Source organism: Dermatophagoides farinae, chromosome 9 (genome assembly GCF_024713945.1).
Source record: "Dermatophagoides farinae isolate YC_2012a chromosome 9, ASM2471394v1, whole genome shotgun sequence".
Classification (NCBI taxonomy): domain Eukaryota; kingdom Metazoa; phylum Arthropoda; class Arachnida; order Sarcoptiformes; family Pyroglyphidae; genus Dermatophagoides; species Dermatophagoides farinae.
This window is the reverse complement of record NC_134685.1, coordinates 1,740,698-1,766,529: the sequence shown is the minus strand read 5'-3', so window position 1 is coordinate 1,766,529 and position 25,832 is coordinate 1,740,698. Positions and strand designations below refer to the sequence as shown.

Here is a 25,832-nt window from a genome sequence, read left to right as displayed (position 1 = left end):
ATCGAATCAAATAATATTATTATGGACTGATCCACACAAAACAGTACCACTACTAATGAATCTAGCAGCATATAAATTTAAAAATGGTTTGTCATAGTGAGACAAAAAAAAAATACAATACAATACCACTAGTTAAAATGGTCGTTGGAATTTTTTTTTTTTTTGTTATTACCTAAATTCATTTAAATCAAAAATAAAAGCAATGCTACTACTACCACTACTACTACTAATGCCACTACTATTTTTTTTTATCCATCCCTTGATAATCCATGATGATGATGATGATGATTCGACGTGTGTGTGTGTGTGTTTGATGAGTGTTTTGATTTTTTGTTTCTTCTTTTGATTATTTCTGTTATTTTTTTTTCTTATATTATTATCATCGATCCAATCTTTTGATAGTTGTGTATTTTTTTTGTACTATTTTTTTTAAATATTCCATATCCATTTGTATTTTTTTTTTTTTTTTGGTTCGATAGAAATTTGAATTTATATATTGGATATATATATTGATAAATCATCGATCGACAACTACTCAACAGCAACAACAACAAAATAATATACTTTGATGAATGATGATGATGATGATGATGATGACATGATATATTTGGAACCGTTTTTTTTCGAAATATTTAAAAATCATCAATCATGGATAATATTGTAAAATCACCAACAACAACATCGTCATCATCATCATCACAATCGAAATTTGATTGTGATCCATACATAATATCAACAACAATATCACCATCATCGTCATCATCATCAACATTAAAAACGGATACAATGAGATCAGTATTTACACCACCATCGATATTATATTCACCACCATTAAAATCACCAGCACAATATTATCGTTCATGTACTACACCTGAATGTTCAGATCGTTTTATACCGATACGTGAACCACATAATTGGAATTTACGTTATAATATGATAAAAGAAACAACTAGATCATCAATGATGCGTCATAAACCAAAAGATTCGTCATCATCATCATCATCATCACCATCAGCAACTATTAATGGTACAACAAATATGAATACTACACCGGGAAATGTTGGTGGTATTAATGGATCGGGTAGTAATGTAGGTGGTAGCGGTGGTGGTAATAATAATAACGGTAGTTCATCTCAATCCGATATGTTTCGTAATGGTCTTGCATATCAATGTTTATTGAAAAATGAATTATTGGGTGCTGAAATTGAAGATATTAATGAATATAAACAGATTGAAGAACATAAAATATTGACACCATTAATGAATCGCAATGTTTTTCGGGTAAGTTTTGGGAAATTTTACCCAATTTATCAAGCAATGATCATTAATTATTCATTTTTTTTACTCGTATAGTTTCGTACACGTGAAATACGTAGCGAACCAACCAGTCCATATTCATTATCACCAATTAGTCCAAAAAGTCAGAAAATGTTACGATCACCAAGAAAGACGGCTCGTAAAATATCAAAAATGCCATTCAAAATACTTGATGCACCAGAATTACAAGATGATTTCTATTTAAATCTGGTCGATTGGTCATCAACGAATATTCTAAGCGTTGGTCTTGGCTATAGCGTTTATTTATGGAGTGCTTGCACCAGTCAAGTTACACGTTTATGCGATTTTTCATCAACCGCTAATTCAATTACATCAGTCTCATGGTCCGAAAGAGTAAGTTCAATTGGTTAAGATTAAATTGAACGGATTATTCATTTTTTATTCATTTCAGGGACATTTGGTCGCTGTCGGTACACAACGTGGGTTCGTGCAAATCTGGGATGTAGCCACACTCAAATGTATCAAACAATTTGATGGCCATTCTTCTCGTGTTGGTTGTTTAGCATGGAATGGTGATTCATTATCAAGTGGTTCCCGTGATCGTTATATATATCAACGAGATATACGTTCAGCTTCATTAATACCTGAACGTAAACTACTTAGCCACCGACAAGAGGTTTGTGGCTTAAAATGGTCACCAGATAATCAGCTATTAGCATCGGGCGGAAATGACAATCGGATATTCATATGGAATCAAACATCAAATCAACCGGTACAAACATATACAGAACATTTAGCCGCTGTTAAAGCAATCGCATGGTCACCACATCATCATGGTCTATTGGCAAGCGGTGGAGGTACATCTGATCGTCATATTAGATTTTGGAATACATTAACCGGGCAGCCAATACAATGTGTAGATACTGGATCACAAGTTTGCAATCTAGCATGGTCTAAACATGCATCTGAACTCGTTTCAACACATGGTTATTCACAGAATCAAATTCTTGTATGGAAATATCCATCATTAGTACAGGTGGCTAAATTAACTGGCCATACATGTCGTGTTTTATATCTTGTATGTTTTTATTTATTTAACTAATATTTAATTTGATTATCACTAATCATCATCATCATTTTTTTTCTGTTTTTCATCTTCCCCCCCCCATCAAAAAAAAAAAAAAAAAAAAACATAGGCAATGTCACCAGATGGTGAATCAATTGTTACAGGTGCCGGTGATGAAACATTACGTTTCTGGAATGTATTCTCAAAAGCACGATCACAAAAAGAAACAAAATCAGCATTGGATTTATTCTCGACAATTCGTTGAAATGTGAAGAAATAAAAAAATAAATAAATGAATAATATATATCAAAATAATAATAAAACTCAAATAAATATATAAAAATGGCACTTCTTTTTTTTTTGTTCATTTCCATTTATATTTTGTTGTTTTTTTTCTTTCTTTATTTACAAACTACTACTAAATAATAATAATCTCTGTGCACTATATAAATGAATAAAAAACAATATGACTTTTCGATGAATTTTATTATTATTAATATTAATGGTTAAAATTTTTCAATTAAAAAAAAAAAACAATTATTATGCAATTACTAATTAAGAATCTTTATCTTTATATCTCTTATAATCGAGTATGTTTTGAATATAAACGCATTGAATTTGATGTACGTTGATGAATCTTTGGTATTGTTGTCGATGATGATGATGATGTTGATGATAAATGTCGATTATGTTCAATCAATGGTGTTTTTGTATACACTGTTGTTAATGATACATATTCCGAAAGATCTTCATTTGAATCAGCATTATTTATGAGTGAACGATTAATGATGGGTATTCGTGATGATGGTTGTTTGACAGTAGTCGATGATGATGATGATGATGAATTTTTTGATGCAATCAATTCTTCATATACTGATGTTAGATATTTTACACGTTTTCGTCGTATATTTTCACCATCATTATAATTTGTATCATCATCATTGTTATTATTATTATTTCGTAATGGTGTAGGTAATGATAGAATTTTCATTGGCAATCTAACATTATTATTCAAATGATTTTCTTTGCCAATTCGATCCGATATTGATGGAATTTGAGTTTGTGAATAGCGACATGATAGTCGTGTGGATGAAATAATAGAATTCGAACATGAACGAATTGGCGTTGGTAAATGTTGTTTTTTCTTGTTTTGTTGTTCATTTGATACGAAAGTAGTCACTGCAATCGGTAATTTGGTTTCATGAAATGTCTGACTTGGTTTTCGTTTAGAAATTATTGTCAATTTTGAATCGTTACGCGCAACATGAGTTGGCGGTAATTCGGCCATCAATTTTTCATCAATAGGAATAATCGATCGCGGTGACATTGATTCTCGTCGATGTTTTGGTGTTGAAATTTTCGATCTATTTTTTGGCGTAATAATAGGCGAAGATGCTGTGGAAGATGATACTGAAGAAGACGATAACTTGATCGATCGTTTTCGTTCACTATTTGGTGTCATCATTTTTTTGAACAATGATTTTAATCCTTTATCAGATTTTTTAACGGATGAAGATTTTTTCAACGATTGTTTTATCAATTCCTGTTGCTGTTTATCACGTTTCAATACTGTTTTCGGTGTTCCCGTTTTAATATGATTAAATTTTTTCAATTTTTTCTGTATCGATGGTGATTCGTTTGCCATCGATTGCATTTGTGCATATAATTCAGCCAACTATATAGGTGATGAAGAAAATTCGAATAGAAAAAATTCCAATTAAAAAAAAAACAAAAAACAAAAAAAAACAAACAAACCTGTCTTTCAGTATAATCCTTTGCTGAATATGATTGTACAGTTGTGGCACAGAATTTAGCTGCTGGAATTGCCGATAAATTTGTTACACTAACCAAATTTTCACAACCAGATGATTGTAATGTTCGTTTTTGTAATCGAATATGATTGGAAATAAAAACGGTTGCATCACGAATCAATTGTTCTGGTGGTTCAAATATCAGCCTTACATTATGTATCATCATTGTTAAACATTGAATCGATTCTTGATTAGCAATAAGCATATTTTGAACAGAATTTGATGAAAGATTTTGTGATGAATTTGTTGCCATAGTGGTCGTCGTCGTCGATGATGATGATGATGATAAAGATTTCGATGACATTGACCATTGACAATGAAAAATGGATGGTGCAAAAACTGTTGCCAAATTTTCAATACTCATTCGATTTTGATTCGAATGTTTAGCAACATTATCGAACAGTGTAAGAAGTTCGAACAGAAAACTTCGATTTGGTGCCGGCAACAACAATATCAACAAACGTATTGTGTCCAATTTTTTTTGTTCTGATTCTAATTTCAATGATTGTAGAAAAAATTTCTGCAAACCATTCGTCAATATTGATTGTGGCAACTCCGATATGAATCGTTTCAATAGATCACAACAATCATGTACGGAAAATTTTCGATAATCAATATCAATTGTTTGACCAGTAGCAATCAATGAACGTAATTCTTTTTGTCGTGATTTTACACCAGCTTTACGAAAAATACCTTCTTCAATGATTTGATCTGGTTTTGAAATGTATTCAATCAGTTGACTAATCGAACATATACCTTCATGTGTAAGTGGTGCACCAAATACTGAAATTAATTGATTAATTTTTTTTTTTGAATTAATTTTCAAATTTTCAATTTATTTACCCGTAGCTGATCGTTGATTGTCATTGATTGAATGATTATCATTATCATTATTATGGTTATGGTCAAAATTGAATTCCGAATCAATGTCCAATAGACGTGCTAATTGTGTTGTTATCATTGAACGATATGCACATTCAGATGTAGACATTACTTTTCGTAAAGTTGGATGTGGATCCATTATTTGAATTGGAATGATGTAAATCAATAACGAAAAAAAAAATCAAATAGAAAAAAAATTGGCCAAAATGAAAAAACACAAAAAAAATATCAAATCATAACTTGCTGATGAGAACGCTGAGGAGGAGGAGGAGGAGGAGGATGAGAAAGAAAGGCAAGAGAAATTTTTTTTTTTTTTTTTTTTGAAAAATTTAGCCGTTACGCATGTGTAAATCGAACAATAATGTTTATTATTAGTTTTTATCGCGCGCGCTTTTTTTCTGCTCTATTCTCTCACTCCATTGGCGACTACGGCGGCAGCAGCAGCAGTAGCACTTTTTTTTTTCTTTGCAAATTTTACAACCGTCAAATTCGTAATCCAATAAAAACGTTGTGAAATTCGATTCATTTTTCGTTTTTTGTTTTTTGTTTTATTTTCATTATTATTATCACATTACCATTACCATTGACTTTATATTTAACGAACGAATTTCGATTTTGTAATTTATCGACGAATATATAATAAATAAATTATGGCTGATAATCTTAATGTTGGTGATGAATTGGATTCGACAATTGTCGCCGATCATAATAAATCGTCTAAAAATACAAACGAAGTTTGGGAATATGAAGCACCACATTTTTTTGATTTCAACCAAATGGATGACCAATCTAATCATGATGGTGATGATAATTATTTTTGTAAGTAAAACAAAAAAAAAATAATAATTTCTTTTGTCTAATAATTTAATATAAAAATTTACATTCATAAAACAGTGAAAAATCATGAATATAATGATGATGCTATTGATGATGAATCAATCAAAGAAAATTTTTCTGATGAATCTTCAAAATCTTTATATCAAACACCGGAATCTAAATTGGATAAAACATCATTACCAAATTTTTCATCCAAATATGAATTGCGTGAAACACCATTACGATGTTTATATCAGAATGGTCATACACCATTGCGGCAAAAACGTTCAACCATTGCTGAATTCGGTAAACGAAAAAGCCTTTCATATCGAAAATCCCGAAAATCTGTTCAAAGCTCAAAAAAAATTGATGATAATGATGATGATGAAATCAACAATGTTTCATTCAATATGACAAAAATGGTTCAAGTATTGGATCAAGTACAATTGACCGGTGACCAGCAGGTACAATCACAACAAGAAGAAATGATTCCACCAGAACCATCAAATAACAATGAGGATGATGAGAATAGTATCCAAAAAAATTCGAATGAAATTAATGATGAATCAATGGATGGCGTATCAAACATAACTAATGATGTTGTTGTTGTTGAAGATTTATTGTCCGAAACCGAACAAGAAGAAACAATGGATAACTTTCATGAAATATCCTCGGATGAATTGAAAGAACCGGCACAATCCAATGTTGATCAATCATGTAAACGTCATTCATATTTGGTAAAAAGTCCTATTGTACGTTTTAATGATGATGAAAAAGAATCTTCGACCAATGTTCTGGCCGTATCTTTTGATGTCGATGGAATGATTAAAACACCATCGACATTGAATGTTGATGAAGAAAAAAAATTGAAAATTAAAAATCGTAAAGCAACACCAATGTTCATATTTAAAAAACATGGTATTATTAATAACAAGAATAAAAATGATGAAACAGTGACAAAATCAAAACCAATGGTGATGAATATTAGCAAAGATCGATCGAAAAAATATTGGAAACGATTTTCACGTACATTGAATCAAGATGATGATAAACAAGATGATGCTAATAATGATAAAAAAGAATTGGATCATCATGATGATAAACAATCGACAAAGAATGTAAATCTTGTCATCGTTGATAAAGAAAATCGTGAACCAGTAACACCAAAATCGAAAAAAGTAACTAAAAAAACAATGTCTATCGATACTATTAATCGATTAACTGCTTTGCCAAAAAGAATTCAAACTGAACGACCATCACAAAAATACGTATCGATGGCCGAACAAACACAACGTTTTTTGAATTCAGCACGGCAATATCAGCCAAAAACTTTATGGCAACGACATAAATTGACCAAACCACGGCCACCACTTTTATTGACTGAAATTCGATCGAGATCTCGTCGCCGAATTGAAACTGAATCCAATCGTGTTCAGTCAACAACAACATCGTCATCATCATCATTAGAAACTAATGATGTAGCACAACAACAGCCACCGGCCAAACCAATTGCTGAAATTCCATTAATTAAATCAATGAAAATTAAATCCAAACGTCCATTGACTAAAGCTCGAACACCAAATTTTTGTACTGAATATCGTTCCAAAATTTATCAACTAAAACATCGTAATGATAATGGAAATGGCAAAACATCATCATCAACAAATCAACCGCCGCCGCCGGTCGTATTTCGTGCACGTCCAATGCCGGATTTTAAAAAAATTCAAGCTCGTGTTGCTGCTGCCAATCAGATGAACAGAATCAAGAACAACAACAACAACAATAAAAACAACAAAGTGTAATAATAATAATAATTAAAATCAATAATCATGGTATATTTGTATTCATCAAATTCAACTAAATCTTTTTTCTCTCTTTTCAAATATTCACTAACTGACTACACTTCGAATTGTATTTTTATAATCTTTTTGTATTTTCCCATGGAAATTATCCATCTTTTTTTTGTCAATCAATCATATATGAAAATAAATTAAAAATTTCTTCTTTTTTTTAAAAAAAACCATTCATTTCTGTTGTAGAAAATATACATCCGGTTGTTTGTGTGTGTGTGTGTGCATGTTTTAATTTTTAGCTCAATGTCCTCACGATGGCAGCACTAGTCGGAATTTTTTTTGCTTTTTTTTCGTTTCGAAACATTTTGATTATATTTTTTGTCTTCACTAATTAATCAATTGATTGATTAATTGATCTGTTATATTGAAATTGGATCGATAAACAATGTGGTGCATACATTATCATCATCATCATCATCGAATTGAGTTGTGTGTGTGTGTCCAAAATGTCATTCATCATTTGAATTGGGCAAATTCGATTCGAAAAAAAAAATGATGAATATTCGAATATTTCCACTTCGGATTTTTGTCAACTATTATACGTATAAAAATGATTTTTTTACTTTGTAATTTCATTTTTAATTTTTTTTTTTCACATTGAATTTTAGATCAATTGGATTCACATTTAGCCAATTTGATTGGCATCATCATCATCATCGTCGATCATTGATTAAAAGTATTATTCTAATCACATTGTTCATCTATTCATATGTTTTTATCATATATGATTTTTATCAAAATGAATATTATCGTTACACAAAACGAATATCGCAAGTTAGTCCGAATTTATTTGGCAAAATGATTGAATTGGTCAATGATGCATTGTATTTTGTGTTATTTATATCATTCTATATCTACTATACATTAAATGGACAACGATTAATTACATTGTTCAATTCATCTATATTTGAAGCCGTTTATCTACCAAATAATCAACGTCATCGAATCATAACGATTATACTTTTAATTGCTTGTAATTTAAATGGTCTATTCATTTATTATGCAGTTGGTTTATCCAATGTAGAATCAATACAATTTCCACCAACCATATCAAAATGTTTGAAAATCTACGTATTATCCATGATTTTTATGAATGAATCATTAACATATTTTGTTATTATTTATTTCAAATTTGGCATCCAACAAACAATTCATCAAATGTTAAACGATATTCGATCAAACACAATCAATGAACAAGAATGTATGATGCGGATTCGATTGATGGCTACAACCAGTGAAGAATTTCATCAAATTTGGGGCTATGCAATGATTACCTATGTAATTGGTGAAACATTCTATATGATAATGACACCATTAAGTTATTATATTGGTCAAACAGCTTTGATGCAATCCATTGTATCTAGTATACATTTTATCGGTGCTATTTACTGTATTTATTTGGATATGAATATTCAAACAGAATTAAATGAAATTGTCAATGTTTTTCATCATCATCAACGTAATGGACGACAATCATCAAAAATCATTATGATAAAAACATTAAAATCGAAAATGATGAAAAAATTATTGAACAAATTATATCAATATCAATCCGGCACCGAGATGACCATCAACAATGAAACAGCAATGATCACCATAATGGATCAGATTTTCAATCGATGGCAAAAAGCGAAAATCAATCCAAAAATTCGTTATTTTGAAATGATTGAAATTTATCATGAATATTTTCTACTAAATATCTACGATCTGGTTATATATGATGGTAAATTTTTCTTTACAATCATATTGTTTGCATTCAGTTATTTCGTATTGATAATACAGACAAATTGATTTCTTTTTTCAATCATTTTCAATGAATTCAATTTTGTGTCCAGATGTTCAATGTAAAGAAAAAAAAATCCTTTGTGCCCAAAAATCAAAGAAAAAGCTTTTCAAATATGAAATTCATATTCAACCAATCAACCAACCAACCGACCAACCAGCAGAAAAAACCTGAAAATCGTCTTTTTTCCTTTCCTTTCCGTTTTCGGAAAAAAATCTGTTTTTGATTTTTTTTCCATTTCGTTCTTTATGGTCCCCTTTGGTTTTAATACCAAACAAAAACAAAATAAGAAAAAGAAAGCAAACGTAAATCATTTACAAATGTCCATCTGTGAAATCCGTGTTTGAACAACAGCAACAATTGGTACGTTTACGCTATACACATACACACACACAGTGAAACAAATCTTTTTTGTATTTATAAAAAAAAGAAGAAAATATGGCCATATTTTTTTGTTGTTGAAAATTTTCAAATTCGCAACCAAGAAAAAAGAAGAACTCTTTTGTCATGTGAAACTTATTCTCGTTCATTCAGTTTGATGATTATATGGCCCGCCAAAAAAAATCAGCAAAAACAAGAAGAAAGCAGTAATAATAATGGCCAGCAGGTAAATGGTAAGAAATTCAATAACTTTCAGGTGATGATGATGATGATGATGATGACCATAAACACTATATTCATACATACACCATGAACTTACACACACACATGAAAGGAATATCCATTATGATTGGCCATCATCATCATCATCATCATGGCCAATGGTCAAGGTTCAAGGTTTTTTTTCTTTCTCCTTCTTTTCATATGTTTTTTTTTCTTTTGATTCGAATTATGATCGACAACCATAACAACTAAAAGCAACAAATACCGATCAATGAATGAATGTTTTTGTGATTTTCATAAGGAAAAAAAAACAGAAATTCTGTCATTTGTAAAAGAAGAAGAAAAAAAATATAATCTTTCACTTTTTTTTCACGAAAAAAAAATAAAAGAATTGTAATTCTTGTACAATATTGGGTCATATAAATAAATTCCATATATATGTGTCCCTAGGGCCATTATTGCTTGTTCGGTGTTGATGATGATAATCATAAAATGTCCATTTTTCTACTTTTCAATCCGCTTATATGGCATAGGATAGAATAGCAAAAAAAAAAATTTTGAAATATAGAAAATCAATCAAGAATCTTGGATTATTCTCGATGAAGAATTTGTGTGATTCGAAATTATTATTACCAATCGACAAAGTAGAAACAATTGGTGGTGGGTGGTGGTTGGTTTTCTTCTTCATTTTCATTTTGTTTATCCTCCAAAAAAAAACTAAAAACTAAAAATGATATGACATTGAAAAACATTGGTCTGTATGTAAAAATGTAAATGAAATGACTTTTGAAATGTGAAGATTTTTTTTTTCGTTCGTTTGTTTGTTTGTTTGACACACAGACACACACACACACACACACACATAATAATAATAATAACAGCAGCAGAACCTATAAAAAAAACCCCATAATATTATAAACTTGGCCAAAATCAAGGACACGACATCAATTATATTCTATATTTGAAGGAGAAGACGAGAGAAAAAAAAATAAACCGAAAACATGGCATACAATTCTTTTTTACTTATTTATCATCATCATCATTGCAATTTTGATTTTTTGGTTGTTTTCATGTCTTCACTATCTGATGATGATCAACATGATACGACTAATTCGGTATTTTTATTTTTTGGTTTGATTTTGGTTTCATGTCCTTCGATGATGATGACGGCGACGACGAACCAAAATTTTGTTTTTGTTACAAGTTTACCAACCAACCACCATTTATATAAACTAATAATAAAAAAAAAAATAGACTGGAGGGTTGTAAAACCGAAAAAAAAATTTTTTTCGGTTCATGTTCAATATGTACGACAATCGTGTATATATTGGGGTGAAATGCCATGCCATGTCTTATGAAATGAAATTGGAATTTGAAAATGGATGGCTCCACCGATAATAACCGAAATTGAAATATGGATGTGGCGACTTGAGATTTATGTTCGTGTGTGTGTGTGTTTCGGACGGATGATGATATAAAACAAGGGCGGTGGCGGTTATTATATTATGTTTATGTTTGTCTGAAGTTGTCTATAGTTGGTGCTATAGTTCAAAACCAGCATTTTTTTTTGTTTTGGTTGTTTGTTGCTATCCGAATTTATCTTTATTTTCATTTCATTCATTTAACATGGCTGCCACACATGATCATCATCATTTGACCTTGGACCATCAAATGATGATGATGATGATGATTGTAATAGTCATGTGCCTTTTTTTCTGTGTTTTAAAAAAACTTGGCGCATTCGCTGATCCATTATGATGATGATGATGACCCTTTCCCTTTGTATGCTTTCACCATACCATTCTACATACAATTCTGACCGTTTGTTTTTATCTGTTTTTCATCCATTATTTTTTTTTTTTGTTATTTTCATCATCGAAAGTCGAAGGTTGCTTTAGGTTAATATGTATATAGTATATATGCAGTTTGTCGTTCAAGGTTAAATGGGAAAAGAGAGAGGTTCTTGATTATTATTATGGGCAATGGTTTTTTTTTGTTGGCAACGGTTCTTTTTTCAACAATTTCAAAATTTAGTTTGTATTTGTATATGGCGTGTCTGTCCGCGCCTGCTATAGGCTCAAATTTTTCTTTCGTTTTTTTTTCAGAAGAATGTTCATTTGTTTCTTCTTCGTCTTTGCCAAAATAAAAAAATAAAAAAAAAATTTCACATTCATTTATTCAATCATAATGTCGGCATAGTTTTTTTTTCACTGGATTGATTGGTCTACACTATCTTTCGGTTGGTTAGTTTGTTGGTTGGTTGGTTGGTTGGTTGGTTGGCTGTTCGGTAAGCTTGAAAACAATGATAATGGCCCATTTGTCTAAAAAATTATTCGTGGCCATCGTTCATTTCTTTTGCCTGTATGTGCGTGTGTGTATGTGTGTGTTGTTTGGAAACGATCCAAAGCACAAGCAGCATGTATACAACAAACACACCATTTGTAATTGCCATTCAGACATTCGCTGATAAAAGGAAATGAACACAAAATGGATTGATGAATGGATGGATGGTTGAAATGAAAGCTTGCTTGGCTTTTGATTTTGTCTGGTAAATAAAAAAAAATGATTTTTTCGTTACTGCGTAATTGCTGATGATAATGGTTTTTTTAGGATCGATGTAAAATGATGATCATGTGGTTTTTTTTCTTGGTCAAAATTTTCTGGATCCTAAATAAAGTCAAAGCTTGAAAAAAAAATTTGTTTCAAGGTTTCACCTTTTCTTCTTCTTCTTGTTCATCATCTTTGGTTACCGACCACCACCACACCAACCGTTAACTTTGAAAATCATTATCATCATCTGCTTAACGTTTCATCGAAAAGCAAACATCATTATCATCATTTCAGTTATCTGTGAAAAAAAAACAGTAATAAAATGATTCGAAAACTAAAACATCTGCTTAATCGAAAGTTTTTTTTTGCTTTGTTTTGGGTTGTAGGCAACAAACAGTGAAGAGACAAGTTAGACATTGAAATTTTAATCTGGAAAAAAATACACAAAAAGAGAATGAGAAAGAGACCTGATTGACATTCGAATCTTTAACAAAAACAATCCTTCTCAGTGAAAAAAAACGGATGACTATTTTCACACACACACACACACATAATAGGGGTAACGGATGGGGTTGATTCAGGTGTGTTTGTGTGTGTGTGTGTTCCAGAGTAGTAAAAAAAAAATTGGTACCCTAATGTGTGTTGATCCATTGGAAAAAAAAATTGTGATTTTTTTTTGGCAATCAAAATGGCGACCAAACCCAAGGAAATAATAAAATCTAGGTTCCCTGTTGTTTGTTGTTGTTGTTGTTGTCGTTGTTATTGAAATTGAGATTTACATTGCAAGGGTCACACACGATCGGTAGGTGTGTGCGTGTGTTTTGGGGACAACAAAACAACAAATGTCGACAATTTTTTTTTTGAATTTTGATTACCAACAACAAAAACGAACGATCATAACACCCAACAATAGTCATCAATCTGAATGATAATCTAAATGGCCACCAGGACAGAACAAACATGGGACATTTGGCCCAAAGTTTCAGGAACATTTTCTTTTTGTTCGGCACATAGGTCACATATGATGAAATATAGAGGACAATGGTGTGGTGTGGAAAAAAAAATGGTAATTCACATTAATACCTGAACCGAGAGATCCAAGTGATCTAAATTTTTTTTTTTTTTGACTACAATAGCGACCTTTTGACTATTACTGGGGTTATGAAACATAAACACTGAAAACTTAATGCTGCAGCTTTGGTTTTTTTTCATTGTTCGAAAAAAAAATTCCATTTTCTCCTCTTTTTCCTCCTCCTCAATTTGGAACAATGAAAAATACCTTTACACACAGACATGGGTCATTTTTGTTTCTTTCACTCACTGTTTACATTATTATAGATTGCGCGGTTGTTTGAGCCAAATTAAAACGGAAATTCATTATGAAGCTATTTCCATCACCACCACCACTAGGCTCAAAATTAACGCTATTTCGACACAAGCTTTAAAATTATCACAAATACTACAGCTTTTATTTTCTAAATAAAAAAAATCAAGATTAGCAAAAAAAAAAAAATAATAAAAAATGATGATGATGAATATTCAACTCTAAACAGGCCGGGACTAGTGCAATATTATCGATTTGTATTAAAATATATATATTGTAATATCTATTCTATTCTGACTTGTTGTTTATAAAAATTTCAAATATTTAAAAAAAAACATTTCAGATCATTGTTCCAAAATGAATAATATTCGAATTTTTTTTTAAATAAACAACAAAAATGAATAGAAAAAAATATTCCATATATATATCATTATGAAATATCGCCACGAATCCAGACCTGCTTATGAGTATCTTATATATATGATGATGAGATGGGACATTATTTCGAATGATGATGATGATGATGATAATAAAACGACAAAATTCTATGGAAACTAAACAAAAAAAAAAAAAAAAAGAAATCAGACAATCAGAATTTAAAATATAAAACGCTTACCTCATACTGTTTCTCTTTCTTTTTTTTCCACTTTTTCTGTTTCTCTCAAAAAAAAAGTGTGAGAAACAGAAAAATCTTTTGAACAATGGACAAATGGTATTACACCATATACATACAATCATCATCAAGTTGTACACACCACCACCACCATTATGTTTAATGATGATGATGATGATGATTAAGAACGTTTTTTTTACGAGACATGATCATCATCATGGCCATCATCGTCATAACTTTCGTATTGTTGATTTTTAATATTGTCGACATTGATTAGTGTGTGTATGTTGTATGTAGAAAGAACTTGTTGCTCGTTTACAATATATATAGTGATTTGGTTGATTCATTCATAATGAATTTGAAAAAATATTCAAAGAATTTTTTTTTTGTACGAAAGATCGGACTTTGAAACTTCCGGTCGTAAAATAAATGGCATGAAATGTATGATGAAATTTGTGTGTGGCGTGTAAGATGATTGAACGAAAAAAAAAATTTCACAAACACAAACACACACACAAACAACATGTGTAACAAGGACAAAAAAAAAATAGAAAGATTCAATATCGACGATGTTGACCCAACAAGTCATCGATAATGAATGCATACCAAATTGGTCGTATATCGGGGTAAATATATAGTGCTCGAAACAATGAGGACCATAACATTCGACACTCTCTCTCTCTCTCTCTTTACCTCCCTCCCACCCTCTCACATTTCTTTTTCTTTTTCTTCTTCTATTTACGAAAAAAAAGGGGCTCAACAACCGAATTTAACATTTTTTTATTTTTTGTTTTCAGCAAACGCGCGCGTTTAATGAAACACATAAATGTGCTTCTCAGCAAGCCAACCGACAATATATTGATTATTATATATATGGCCATGAACAACACACTAGATAGAGTGAGGGAGGGATAAAGAATTGTACTAAACATTGATACATACACAGAGAGGGAGAGAGAGAGAGTAAAGAAAAAAAATCGACATAATGATGAGGGTGATGAACAAAAAAAAAAAACTCGCGCAACGATCATCATGCTGTATACTACTTTACATATATTGATTCTATATGTTGTGCAGATTGAGAGAGAGAGAAGTTTAAATTGCAAACAATCCTCATCATTTCTCAGCCATTTTTTTTTCACAATATTCATGATGTGTGATATAAGTAAGATTTATTTTCCCGCTCTTTTTTTGTTTTGTTTTGTTTTGTTCTATTTAGTCCTGTGTGTGTGATAGTGGCAGCAGCAGCAGTTGGTTGTTGTTGTTATTGTAATGTCAATTGACGACAACGACAAAAAAAATGCGGAGGGGGTAGTGGATCTGTATATATATTTTGTATATATTAGAAAGTTGGTTCAATTTTCATTTCAATGGTTAAATATGCATGCATGCATGCATGAATACATTGGTGGTGTGGAGGTGGGAGGATGGCCAAGCCAGTCAAAAAAAAAATATAACCACAACAATTGTGTGTGTGTGTAAAGATTGGAAGAAAAAAAAATTTGGTAAATGCTTGCTAAGCATGTTATACACTGGGTTTTTTTTCCAGAAACCAAAAAAAAATCAAAATGGCCATGACACTTTTTAGGACATGCATCATATTCAGGTCACACTTTTTTTTGGAAATTTAATCAGGTAATAATAATTCTTTGGTCCTTTTCATTTTATATCAAAATTTAAACCAAAAAACCAAAACAAAAAAATCAAATTGGTAAAACACTTGAATTTGTTGATGTTGTGGAAATAAAAAAAAATTAAGAGTGTTTACCTTGATTTTAACACAAGAAAGAAAGAGATGATGATGATGATGATGATAAGTTCGATGAACATCATCATCATCATCATTGAATGTCATGATCATGGGAAAATGAACAAAATTGTGTGAGCCAAAATTCAAAATTAAATAGCAAAAAAAACAACAACAGCAACAACAATAAATAATGACCATCATCATCAAAAAAAAAAAAAAAAAAATGCTGCCAATCGAAACATCGTCATCAACAACAACAACAACATTAACCATCACGTTACCTTGTTTATCATTCAAATCATTCATCGTACACCGGAAATGTGATTTAAATCAAAAAAAAGGCAAAAAAAAGAGTGTTGCATGATAATTTATCACACATGTTAGCATTGTTCAATTTTTGTTGTTCAAATTCAGATCATGAATTTGAAACATTTAAAGGTTATGGAATCTTTTTACAATTTTGTTAGAATAAAATCATTGTTTCCTGTCACTGAATATGTGTATGTTGTTGATGGTGACAATGATTCGAATTCGAATGTAACAAATAAACAAACGGAAAAACCTTAAGGGTGTTTTAAATAAAGAAGAAGAAGAAGAAAATTGTCAAATGCCTCGTTTGATGATGATAATTATCATCCATAATAATTGTGGTTAAATTGTGGCTAAAATGAAAATTAAAATGATCTTCATCAACAGATGAAAGTAACATAAAATAATGATGATGATACACGATGGACAAAGTTTTGTTTTCTTTTTTTTTTAGTAATCATCCGGTATAAGAATGTTGTTTGCTATTTTTTTTTACTATCATCTTATGGTTTGTCTATCATCTTATTTGTTTTATGATCATTTTGTCCTTGAATGATTGAATTTTTTTTCTTTTTTTTTTAATTTAGATTCTTTTTTTCGGCTGATTTTATTGCAATACATCCAGTGGACATTCTAAAAACAGAGATAAATTTTATTTTTTTACAAAGAATTATGTAGGTATGTATGTACATTGATTGATTGAAAACCAATAGTTAAATTACAAAAGATTCCATAGTTTATAGAGCATTGAATTTCGTTTACAAACATCAAAAATCGTATCATTAGCATCATTACGTATATCGTGATCAATATCAGGATGATATAATAGATATTCAATTAGATGACGATTTGAATTGGCACGCATGGCAGCCAAATGAAATGGTGTATTACCACCATTTGTACGTGAATTTATATTTGCTCCATATGCTAATAATATTCTCAGGATTTTCGTATGACCCCAATGTGCAGTCGAATGTATTGGTTGCCAACCATCATTGGTACGTGCACAAACATTTGCACCATTCATTATCAGCCATTTAACCATGTCGATTTGATTCTGATAACAAGCACGATGTAATGGTGTATAACCTTCAGAATCATGGCTATTAATTAATTCTGGATCCATTCGTTGAAATTGTTTCATCAATTCAATTGAACCTTTTTCAGCTGCTTCGAATACATTTAACATTTGGCCATCATTATGATTTGGATCAAGTAAACGTAATTGATAAATAGGATTATCTTTATTCATTTCATTCGAATCATTTATATCGATATCATCATTATCGAAATTTTCATCACCAAGAACAAATGCACCAAGCATTTTATTTAAAAAAAAAATTTCTATTTAATAAAAATGATGACCGATGATGATGTTTTTGTTGTTGTTGTTGATAGAAAAATAAAACATGCGAGAAATATGCCGAAAATAAATGTTTTGAATCATTGCACCGAAAAAAAACTTTCCGAAAAATCAAGAAAAAAAAGGTCGAATATTAATTTTTGGATTGTTTTGGTTTGTTGTTGTCTTCGTGTTTTTTTTTTGATTTGTTTGATACAGATTTTTGCAATCAAAATGACAATTTCCGATATACCAGACATCCGATTTGATTTACATCATGCACCATTCCGACGGTTCATACCACATATTCAAAAAGAATATATTAAAGATCCAGAAAATTATGACAAAAAACGAGATTTTCTCATCAATTATTTCTATTCAAAACCTGATTATGCTGTGCCACATGAAAAATTGTTTTATAGCACTGCATTAGGATTGAAATTTGGTACAGCTTGGGGTACATTTGATGTTTGTGCTGCTGAATATGGCCGATGGAAACCATCAATTTTATTGTTTGCAAAACGTGCATCATTAGTTAGTATGTATATTGTTTTTTTTTTTTGAAAATTGATTAATAATTTTTTTTTTAAATCAATAATTTTTTAGCCGCATCATTTGCAACATATGGTGCCGTGTCAAATGTTGTAGCCAATATACGTGGTCAAAAAGATGATCTTTTCAATCATTTGATTGGTGGTGGATCTGTTGGTTTTATCTATGGTTATTTGTGTATGTTTTTCTTTTCAACTCGAATCATCATAGAAAAATTTAATTTACTTAACAAATTTTTAATTCATAATTTTAAAAAAACAGATAAATCATCTGCATATGGATCATTAGCTGCTGCTGGAGTAGCATTGATAGCAATGGCATGTAAAGCATTTTCACGTAGTGATAATTATATAATTCATCCAGAATTGGATAAATTTACTGAACGTGGTAGTATTTGGGGTAATCCAGATTTACGATTCTATACGCATTATCCAGAATTAAAGGAAAGAAAACAACATTATCTGTTTGATGATGTATAAAGAAAATTTTCAAACAAACAAAAAAATAGAAGAAATTACCACCATTTTTTCATCATCAATTTATTACTCTATTATTATGAATTAATCATTTTAATAATATTTTAAGAACAAATGCAATCAATCCAAAATATTAGATGAAAGAGATGAAAAATAAAAATATTGGGATTTGTAATCTTTTTTTTTCATTTATTATTCGATAATGATCGAAGTGTATGATCAAAACGTTCAATAAATTGATCAACATGATGTTTTTCAAATGTTAATGTTGTACGAAAACGTAATGTAGCTGAACCACTACCACCACAATGTACACCATTACGATGTAATTGTTTAATAGTTTGATCTCTTAATGATGGTGTTGGAAAATCAATTGCACAAAATGTACCAATACCTCTTGCATTCATCAATATTGATGGATATTGATTTTGTATACGTTTCAAATGGTCTAATAGATAATCACCAGTTTCAGCTATACGTTCCAATAGTCGTTGTTCTTTTACAACACGTACTACTTGTTCCAAAAGTATTAATTTTGATGGATCACCAAGCCATGTATTGAATATACGATATGGTTTATCCGGACGAAACATTGGCCGATAATAGAAACCGCCTATTAACATTTTCTTACTAAAAGTAACAATATCTGGTGGTTGATCCATTTCAAAATGTTCATGTGCCCAATATTTACCGGTTGGACCACCACCAGTTTGTACTTCATCAATAACCATTGCAACATGATGTTTTGTGCAAATTTTTCTTAATTGTTGAAAAAAATATTTCGATCCATGATAATCACCGCCTTCACTTTGTATCGGTTCAATAATCATACCGGCTACAGGTATTGCTTTACGGTTATATTTTTCAATAAGATCTTCAACTTTAGCCAAACATCGATCATCTTCACGTTGATTATAATCACTATATTCATTTAGTGGATATTTATAACGTGGAAAATCGGCAATAGGCCAATCGAATGCCGGTATATCGACTTTATGTATTGCTTTTGAATGTGTACAACTGGACAAAAAAAATTTTTTTTTTTTGAAATCTGATATCGAATCCAAATCATCATCATCATTCATACCTTAAAGCTCCAAATGTACGGCCATGAAAACTACCCATAAATGACATGATACTTAATTTTGGGCTACCAGGTTGTTCATTTGTCATACATGTAAGCATATCATCTTCGGTTGGTGGTTGACCACGTTGCCATGTTCGATAATAGAAACAAACAACTATATATAATGGAAGAAACGATATTTTTTTTTTATTAAATTGGAAAAATTTTTGTTGATTTATTCATTCAAATTACCTTTCAATGCATTCTCAACCGAACAGCTACCACAGGCCATCGTTTGAATTTCATTCAAACCAGATGGTGCTATCGAAAGTAAAGCCGAATGTAATTGATCATTAAATGATTTCGGTGGTAGTATACCCAATGCAGGTCGATTAATAAATGATGATATGTTTCGTGGATCTTTTACGGCTTCAATCAATGCTGGATGATTATAGCCAAGTGGCATTGATGATATTTGGCTATAAATATCTAGAAATGTATTACCATCCACGTCTACAAGATAATTGCCAATAGATTTTTCATAATCGACAAACAATTGTATGGCACCTGCATTTTGAATTTTATTCAAATCATCAATTAATCGTCGTGATTGTGGACCAGGTATTTCAGCAGTAACAATATTTGGTTCACTAGGTTCATTTAGCACATAATTTGTTGTCGCTGTTGATGATGATAATAATCGTTGATAGTGATGACCATTAATCATCATCATCATCATCATCTTACGATATGATCGTTGTATTAAAGGATACATTTTTGTTGTTAAAGTGTGCGTTTAAATTTCAAAATTAATAATTTAAAAAAAAATTAGAAGAAATTGGAAGACAATGGTATATTGGCAGACAGAGAGTGAATTGAAAAAAAACAATCGAACAAAAAATAAAAGGATGTCAGACCATCCAAACAAATCAGGGACAGAATAGAAAAAAAAACCAAGGACGGTCACCTTGATTTTTTCTGGTTTATATTTGTTGCGTCTGAGTATTAATCTCTGGGCTAGGTTCCCAAAAAATCAAAATGAGAATACGAAAAAAAAATTCGATGCTATATAATTGATGGGGTTGTGTGTATTATCACCACCAAAAAAAAAAATCTATACTTGTCCAACACGCGTGCACACTAAACAACAACAACCACCATCACAACAACAACAAAACTGATATTCATTCATTCAGTAATGATGAATATAAATTATAATCAATCAAAGTGTGAGTTGATGTGCCAAATAAATTGATAATGATCAATTAATTGGTTACTAAAAATCATCGAAATAATGGAAATCAATAAAATGAGCCACAATCATCATCATCATTCATTCATTGATGTTTAAGAAAGAAAAAAAAATTTCCCAAAAATTATCCTGTCATGTTGATGATAAAATCTTTCCGATAAAAGTTTATTTTTGCCATCAAGTTCAAGGATATAATCTATGAATGTTTTTTTTTTCTTTACTATGGGCAGATGGATTTGAGATTTTTTTTCAAATTAAAAATTCTGAATTATTTGGAATTATTTTTGTTTCAATTATTATTTTTTTTTCATTTCATGGTTGGGAAATTTGTTGCCGATACAAAACCGCTTGCATCCTGTTCACGCCATAACTGGGTTATCGTTTTCCATTGTGTATAAAATTGGATTCCCTTTGAAAAAAAAAATTAGAAAAATTTAAAAAACACAAAAAAAATTGAATAACTTACAGCTTTTCCAGAAAAATTTAAATCACCCCAAAATGATCCACGTGAACCGGTAAAGGAAAACATTGATAATGGAACTATAAAGAGAAATAGATTAAAAATTTCAATCAAAAAATTTTTCATCGATCATCATCATACCTGGAATCGGTACATTAATACCAACTTGTCCAACATCAATTTCATGTGTAAATTTTCTTGCTGCTGCACCATTTGTCGTAAAAATAGCCGTACCATTTCCATATGGATTACGATTAATTAATTCGATTGCTTCGTCCAATGTGTCAACGGTAAGAACGACTAAAACTGGACCGAATATTTCTTCACGATAACATTTCATCGAAGTTTTTACATCGGATAAAATTGTAGGTCCAACAAAATTTCCCTGTTCATAGTTTGGCACACGAATTTCACGACCATCAAGTAATAATTGAGCACCTTCATCCACACCGCTTTGTACAAGCGAACAGATTCGTTGTTTAGCCTGTGGTGATATGACTGGTCCAAGATCGGCTTCCGGATCCATACCGTTTCTAACTTTTAATTTTTTTGCTCGTTCAACCAATTCTGGTAGCCATTCCCGTGATTGTCCAACAAATACGGCCGTCGACAATGCCATACAACGTTGGCCAGCAGCACCGAATGCAGCACCAACCAGCTGATTTAATGTATGTTCTTTATTTGCATCGGGCATGATTACACCATGATTTTTGGCACCCATATTTGATTGAACACGTTTACCATTGCGACAACCACGTTCATAGATATATTTTCCGGCCTGATCAGAACCGACAAACGATATGGCACGAATATCCGGATGATCGCAAATAAAATTGACGGCATCATGTTGGCCATGAATAATATTGACAACACCTGGTGGCATACCTGCTTCTTCCAACATTTCCATCAATAACATACATGCACCTGGATCACGTTCTGATGGTTTAATTACACATGTATTGCCACAAACTGTTGCCAATGGAATGATCCACAATGGTATCATAGCGGGAAAATTAAATGGTGTAATACCGGCAACAACACCCAACGGTATCCGATATGAATATGTATCCATATCACGACTAATCGATGGCATTGTTTCACCTTGTAATAAACTAGTTACACTACAAGCATGTTCGACCACTTGAAGACCACGTAAAACATCACCTTCAGCATCTTTCATTGTTTTACCTTGTTCCTGAACAATGCTTTCCGCTAAACGTTTCTATATGGAAATGAAATTAATTTTCATTAGATAAATCATTTCAACTCGACTTACACTATTTTTCTGTATAATATTCTGTAACCGAAACATTGTTTGCTGTCGGGTGAGCACCGATGTTTGTGACCATGTTTTAAATGCCTGTCTAGCTGCATCAACTGCGGAATTCATTTCATCACTTGTTGAAATTGGTACACGCGTCAATACTTGATTCGTTGCCGGATCATGTAAATCGATCCATTCATTTGATTGTGAATCAATGAATTTTCCATTGATGAATAATTTTGTTTTTGGCTATCGATTGATGTGATTGAAATTTTAATTTTTTTTATCATATTAAAATAAATAAAAAAAACTAATTTTACTTACAATCGATGAAAGTGAACGAACATTTGATATAGTTCGAAATGAATCAATAAGATTTTGGCGAAAAATAGAATTACCGTTGATTAATTGACGATATGACATTTTTATTATTATTTTTTTGAAATTTTAAAGAATGATGTCTTTTCCAAAGGTGACACACTAATATATTATTGCTATGATTACTAATCATTTATGGCCTGATCGTTGATTTTCTTTTTTAATCATCAATGCTTGATCGATTAAACAATCAATATATTCATCTCAATACATCCAAATCAGGTTTTTTTTCATTTCATTTGATATCTTATGTTCAAGAACGCATCAGAACAAAACAAAAAAAAAATATCGAATTTATTGCCATCTGACGGTGATTCGAATCATTAGAATTTTTTTTTTTACTTTATTATTTTGAATTTGAATCTTTTTTATGTTGCAAACAACAAATTTGACATTTACAATGAAAAAAATATTGATCCAACAATAATTGTTGTCTTTCATTGTAATTATGTAAACAATGATCTATTCCATAACAATTGTAGATTTGTTCATTTGATTGAATTGTTCGATTCGTACGTACAATACATTCGATTCCATTTGTATAATTGATTTGAATGTTTGGATCACAACTATGATTTAATAAAGATAAAGAAGGATAAAATGCCGTTGCTATCGGTGTAATAGAATGGCCACCATCATGATCACCACTGGGAACCATTATTGTATGTGAATTTATGATTGTTTGACAAAGATGACGAAAACAAACATTGATAAGAATTTGTTTTAGATCTGATTTTTGATTCATATTATCATTATTTTGATTTTGATATCGATTAGTTCGAAATAATAATTCAATGATGATTGTTGCCGTTATTCGATAAGCAACAAGATTTATTGAATCTGTATGATTTTGATGAGTTTGTAATGAAAATAATGAACTATATGTTGATGATTGTAATGTAGATTTGGATGGCGGCTCTATAAATGGTTCCAAGTTTTGTTCAATTTCTTCATATGATTTATTCATAAATGTTTGATAAGTATTGACAATCAAATCTATATCTGTTTTGGCCATTAAACGATACACAAGATGGCCGATTCCAAATTGCCAAAGAAACGGTAGAATCGAACATTCATATTGATGATATTCGTGCCAGGAATTTTTTTGACATTCATGGCTACAATATGATACATTGGAACAGTTGTGACAAATTTCAAATTGATCATCCACCAACAATCGTCGGCAACAATGATGACAAAAGCGACGTTCGAAAAATGATAACAAAACATGAACATATGGACGTTCGATGAGAACAATTTCACCAGATTTAATGGTTTTATCACCAGCCCAAACACCACGACCATGTTGATCATTCCATGATAATCGAACTTTTGATGAAAATATTCTGTTGCTTTTATCACGAAATTCCATAGTTTCAGATTCCATTTTTTCAGATTCTTTTTGTATTTGATTATCAATCGGTTTCGAATTCAATTCAGCAAAATCGATTCCAAATTCATTGGAAATATTTTTCGCCTCATCCATTCGATTCAATCGTAATAGACATTCAATTTGTCGATTTCGTAATTTATTTTCGGATTTAAATTTACCATAACCATATTTGATTGCCATATGTAAATCAAAAAGTGATGATTCATATCGGCCAAGTTTGAAATTTGCTGCTGAACGATTTCCATATGCTAATGGTAATGATTCGGATTCATAATCAACTGATGATGATACTGGAGCAAACTGTAGTGATTGGCTATAAAAATGAAGACATTGATTCCATAATCCATGACCATAGCTATTATTTCCTTTCGAACGATAATGATTGGATTTTTTCGAATCTTTACGATTTATATTGGAACATTTTTCAAACAATTTACCATCATTTTCAATATAATCAATACATAATCTATCGATGGAATGTGGATTACGAAAAATAATTGGACACAATAATGATTTAATATTCTTATAATCAATTATACAATTATTTTCAATGAATTTATCATCATGTTTAATGATTCTATCGATAAATTCGAGCCAATTGAATAATTGTTCAGTTTCAACCATCATCTCATCATTATTTTTATTCCAAATTTTTTTTTACACAATCATGCAAACAACATGTAACGTGTGTAACGTGTAACGTATGAAAACATCACATTTTAATGGATTCGAATTTGATGATTTCAAAAAAAAAAAAATCATTCGAATATCCGAATATTCGAATCAAAGTCTCCTTTATATGATCATTTTATTTTTAGTTTTTTTTTCTGTAAATGTTTTGGTTACATTGATGATCAAAATAATAATAATTATCATCATCATCATCATCACCATTATTATACAGATCATTTTTATTTTTAGTTTTTCTCTTTCTCTTTTTTTTTCCTAGTAATTCACTTCGCTATGATCAAACACACAAATGTTCATAATAATATATAATAATAATATAAT

The 25,832-nt window shown here is 30.7% G+C and overlaps 8 protein-coding genes across 8 annotated transcripts; 3 read left to right on the top strand and 5 right to left on the bottom strand.

The window, feature by feature from the left end:
- Positions 1–200: 200 nt before the first annotated feature.
- On the top strand, positions 201–2,826 carry fzr (fizzy and cell division cycle 20 related). The gene is made up of 4 exons (XM_047061759.2): positions 201–1,281; positions 1,354–1,671; positions 1,730–2,356; positions 2,475–2,826. The coding sequence occupies exons 1-4, from the start codon at positions 649–651 to the stop codon at positions 2,607–2,609; spliced, it is 1,713 nt and encodes a 570-aa protein (XP_046917715.1). The 5' UTR covers positions 201–648; the 3' UTR covers positions 2,610–2,826.
- LOC124497369 (uncharacterized) lies at positions 2,812–5,306 on the bottom strand. Its single transcript, XM_047061017.2, has 3 exons — positions 4,999–5,306; positions 4,100–4,938; positions 2,812–4,019 (listed from the first exon to the last, which is right to left on the bottom strand). Exons 1-3 carry the CDS (start codon positions 5,174–5,176, stop codon positions 2,925–2,927), a joined length of 2,112 nt encoding a protein of 703 aa, XP_046916973.2. The 5' UTR covers positions 5,177–5,306; the 3' UTR covers positions 2,812–2,924.
- A 144-nt stretch (positions 5,307–5,450) lies between these two features.
- LOC124497389 (uncharacterized) lies at positions 5,451–7,873 on the top strand. Its single transcript, XM_047061038.2, has 2 exons — positions 5,451–5,856; positions 5,932–7,873. The coding sequence occupies exons 1-2, from the start codon at positions 5,688–5,690 to the stop codon at positions 7,653–7,655; spliced, it is 1,893 nt and encodes a 630-aa protein (XP_046916994.2). The 5' UTR covers positions 5,451–5,687; the 3' UTR covers positions 7,656–7,873.
- A 9,396-nt stretch (positions 7,874–17,269) lies between these two features.
- Positions 17,270–18,050, bottom strand: LOC124498068 (ankyrin repeat domain-containing protein 49). The gene has a single exon (XM_047061774.2). It carries the CDS (start codon positions 17,960–17,962, stop codon positions 17,357–17,359), a length of 606 nt encoding a protein of 201 aa, XP_046917730.1. The 5' UTR covers positions 17,963–18,050; the 3' UTR covers positions 17,270–17,356.
- Positions 18,051–18,088: 38 nt separating this feature from the next.
- Positions 18,089–19,183, top strand: ND-B14.7 (NADH dehydrogenase (ubiquinone) B14.7 subunit). Its single transcript, XM_047061773.2, has 3 exons — positions 18,089–18,518; positions 18,587–18,709; positions 18,794–19,183. Exons 1-3 carry the CDS (start codon positions 18,215–18,217, stop codon positions 19,009–19,011), a joined length of 645 nt encoding a protein of 214 aa, XP_046917729.1. The 5' UTR covers positions 18,089–18,214; the 3' UTR covers positions 19,012–19,183.
- Positions 19,047–21,411, bottom strand: Gabat (4-aminobutyrate aminotransferase). Its single transcript, XM_047061772.2, has 3 exons — positions 20,327–21,411; positions 20,096–20,249; positions 19,047–20,028 (listed from the first exon to the last, which is right to left on the bottom strand). The coding sequence occupies exons 1-3, from the start codon at positions 20,847–20,849 to the stop codon at positions 19,194–19,196; spliced, it is 1,512 nt and encodes a 503-aa protein (XP_046917728.1). The 5' UTR covers positions 20,850–21,411; the 3' UTR covers positions 19,047–19,193.
- A 47-nt stretch (positions 21,412–21,458) lies between these two features.
- Positions 21,459–23,727, bottom strand: LOC124498064 (putative methylmalonate-semialdehyde/malonate-semialdehyde dehydrogenase [acylating], mitochondrial). Its single transcript, XM_047061771.2, has 5 exons — positions 23,375–23,727; positions 23,063–23,299; positions 21,928–23,008; positions 21,793–21,866; positions 21,459–21,735 (listed from the first exon to the last, which is right to left on the bottom strand). The coding sequence occupies exons 1-5, from the start codon at positions 23,471–23,473 to the stop codon at positions 21,634–21,636; spliced, it is 1,593 nt and encodes a 530-aa protein (XP_046917727.1). The 5' UTR covers positions 23,474–23,727; the 3' UTR covers positions 21,459–21,633.
- Positions 23,728–23,737: 10 nt separating this feature from the next.
- Positions 23,738–25,506, bottom strand: LOC124497734 (protein-lysine N-methyltransferase SMYD4). Its single transcript, XM_047061411.2, has one exon. The coding sequence runs from the start codon at positions 25,446–25,448 to the stop codon at positions 23,775–23,777; it is 1,674 nt and encodes a 557-aa protein (XP_046917367.2). The 5' UTR covers positions 25,449–25,506; the 3' UTR covers positions 23,738–23,774.
- Between the last annotated feature and the right edge of the window lie 326 nt (positions 25,507–25,832).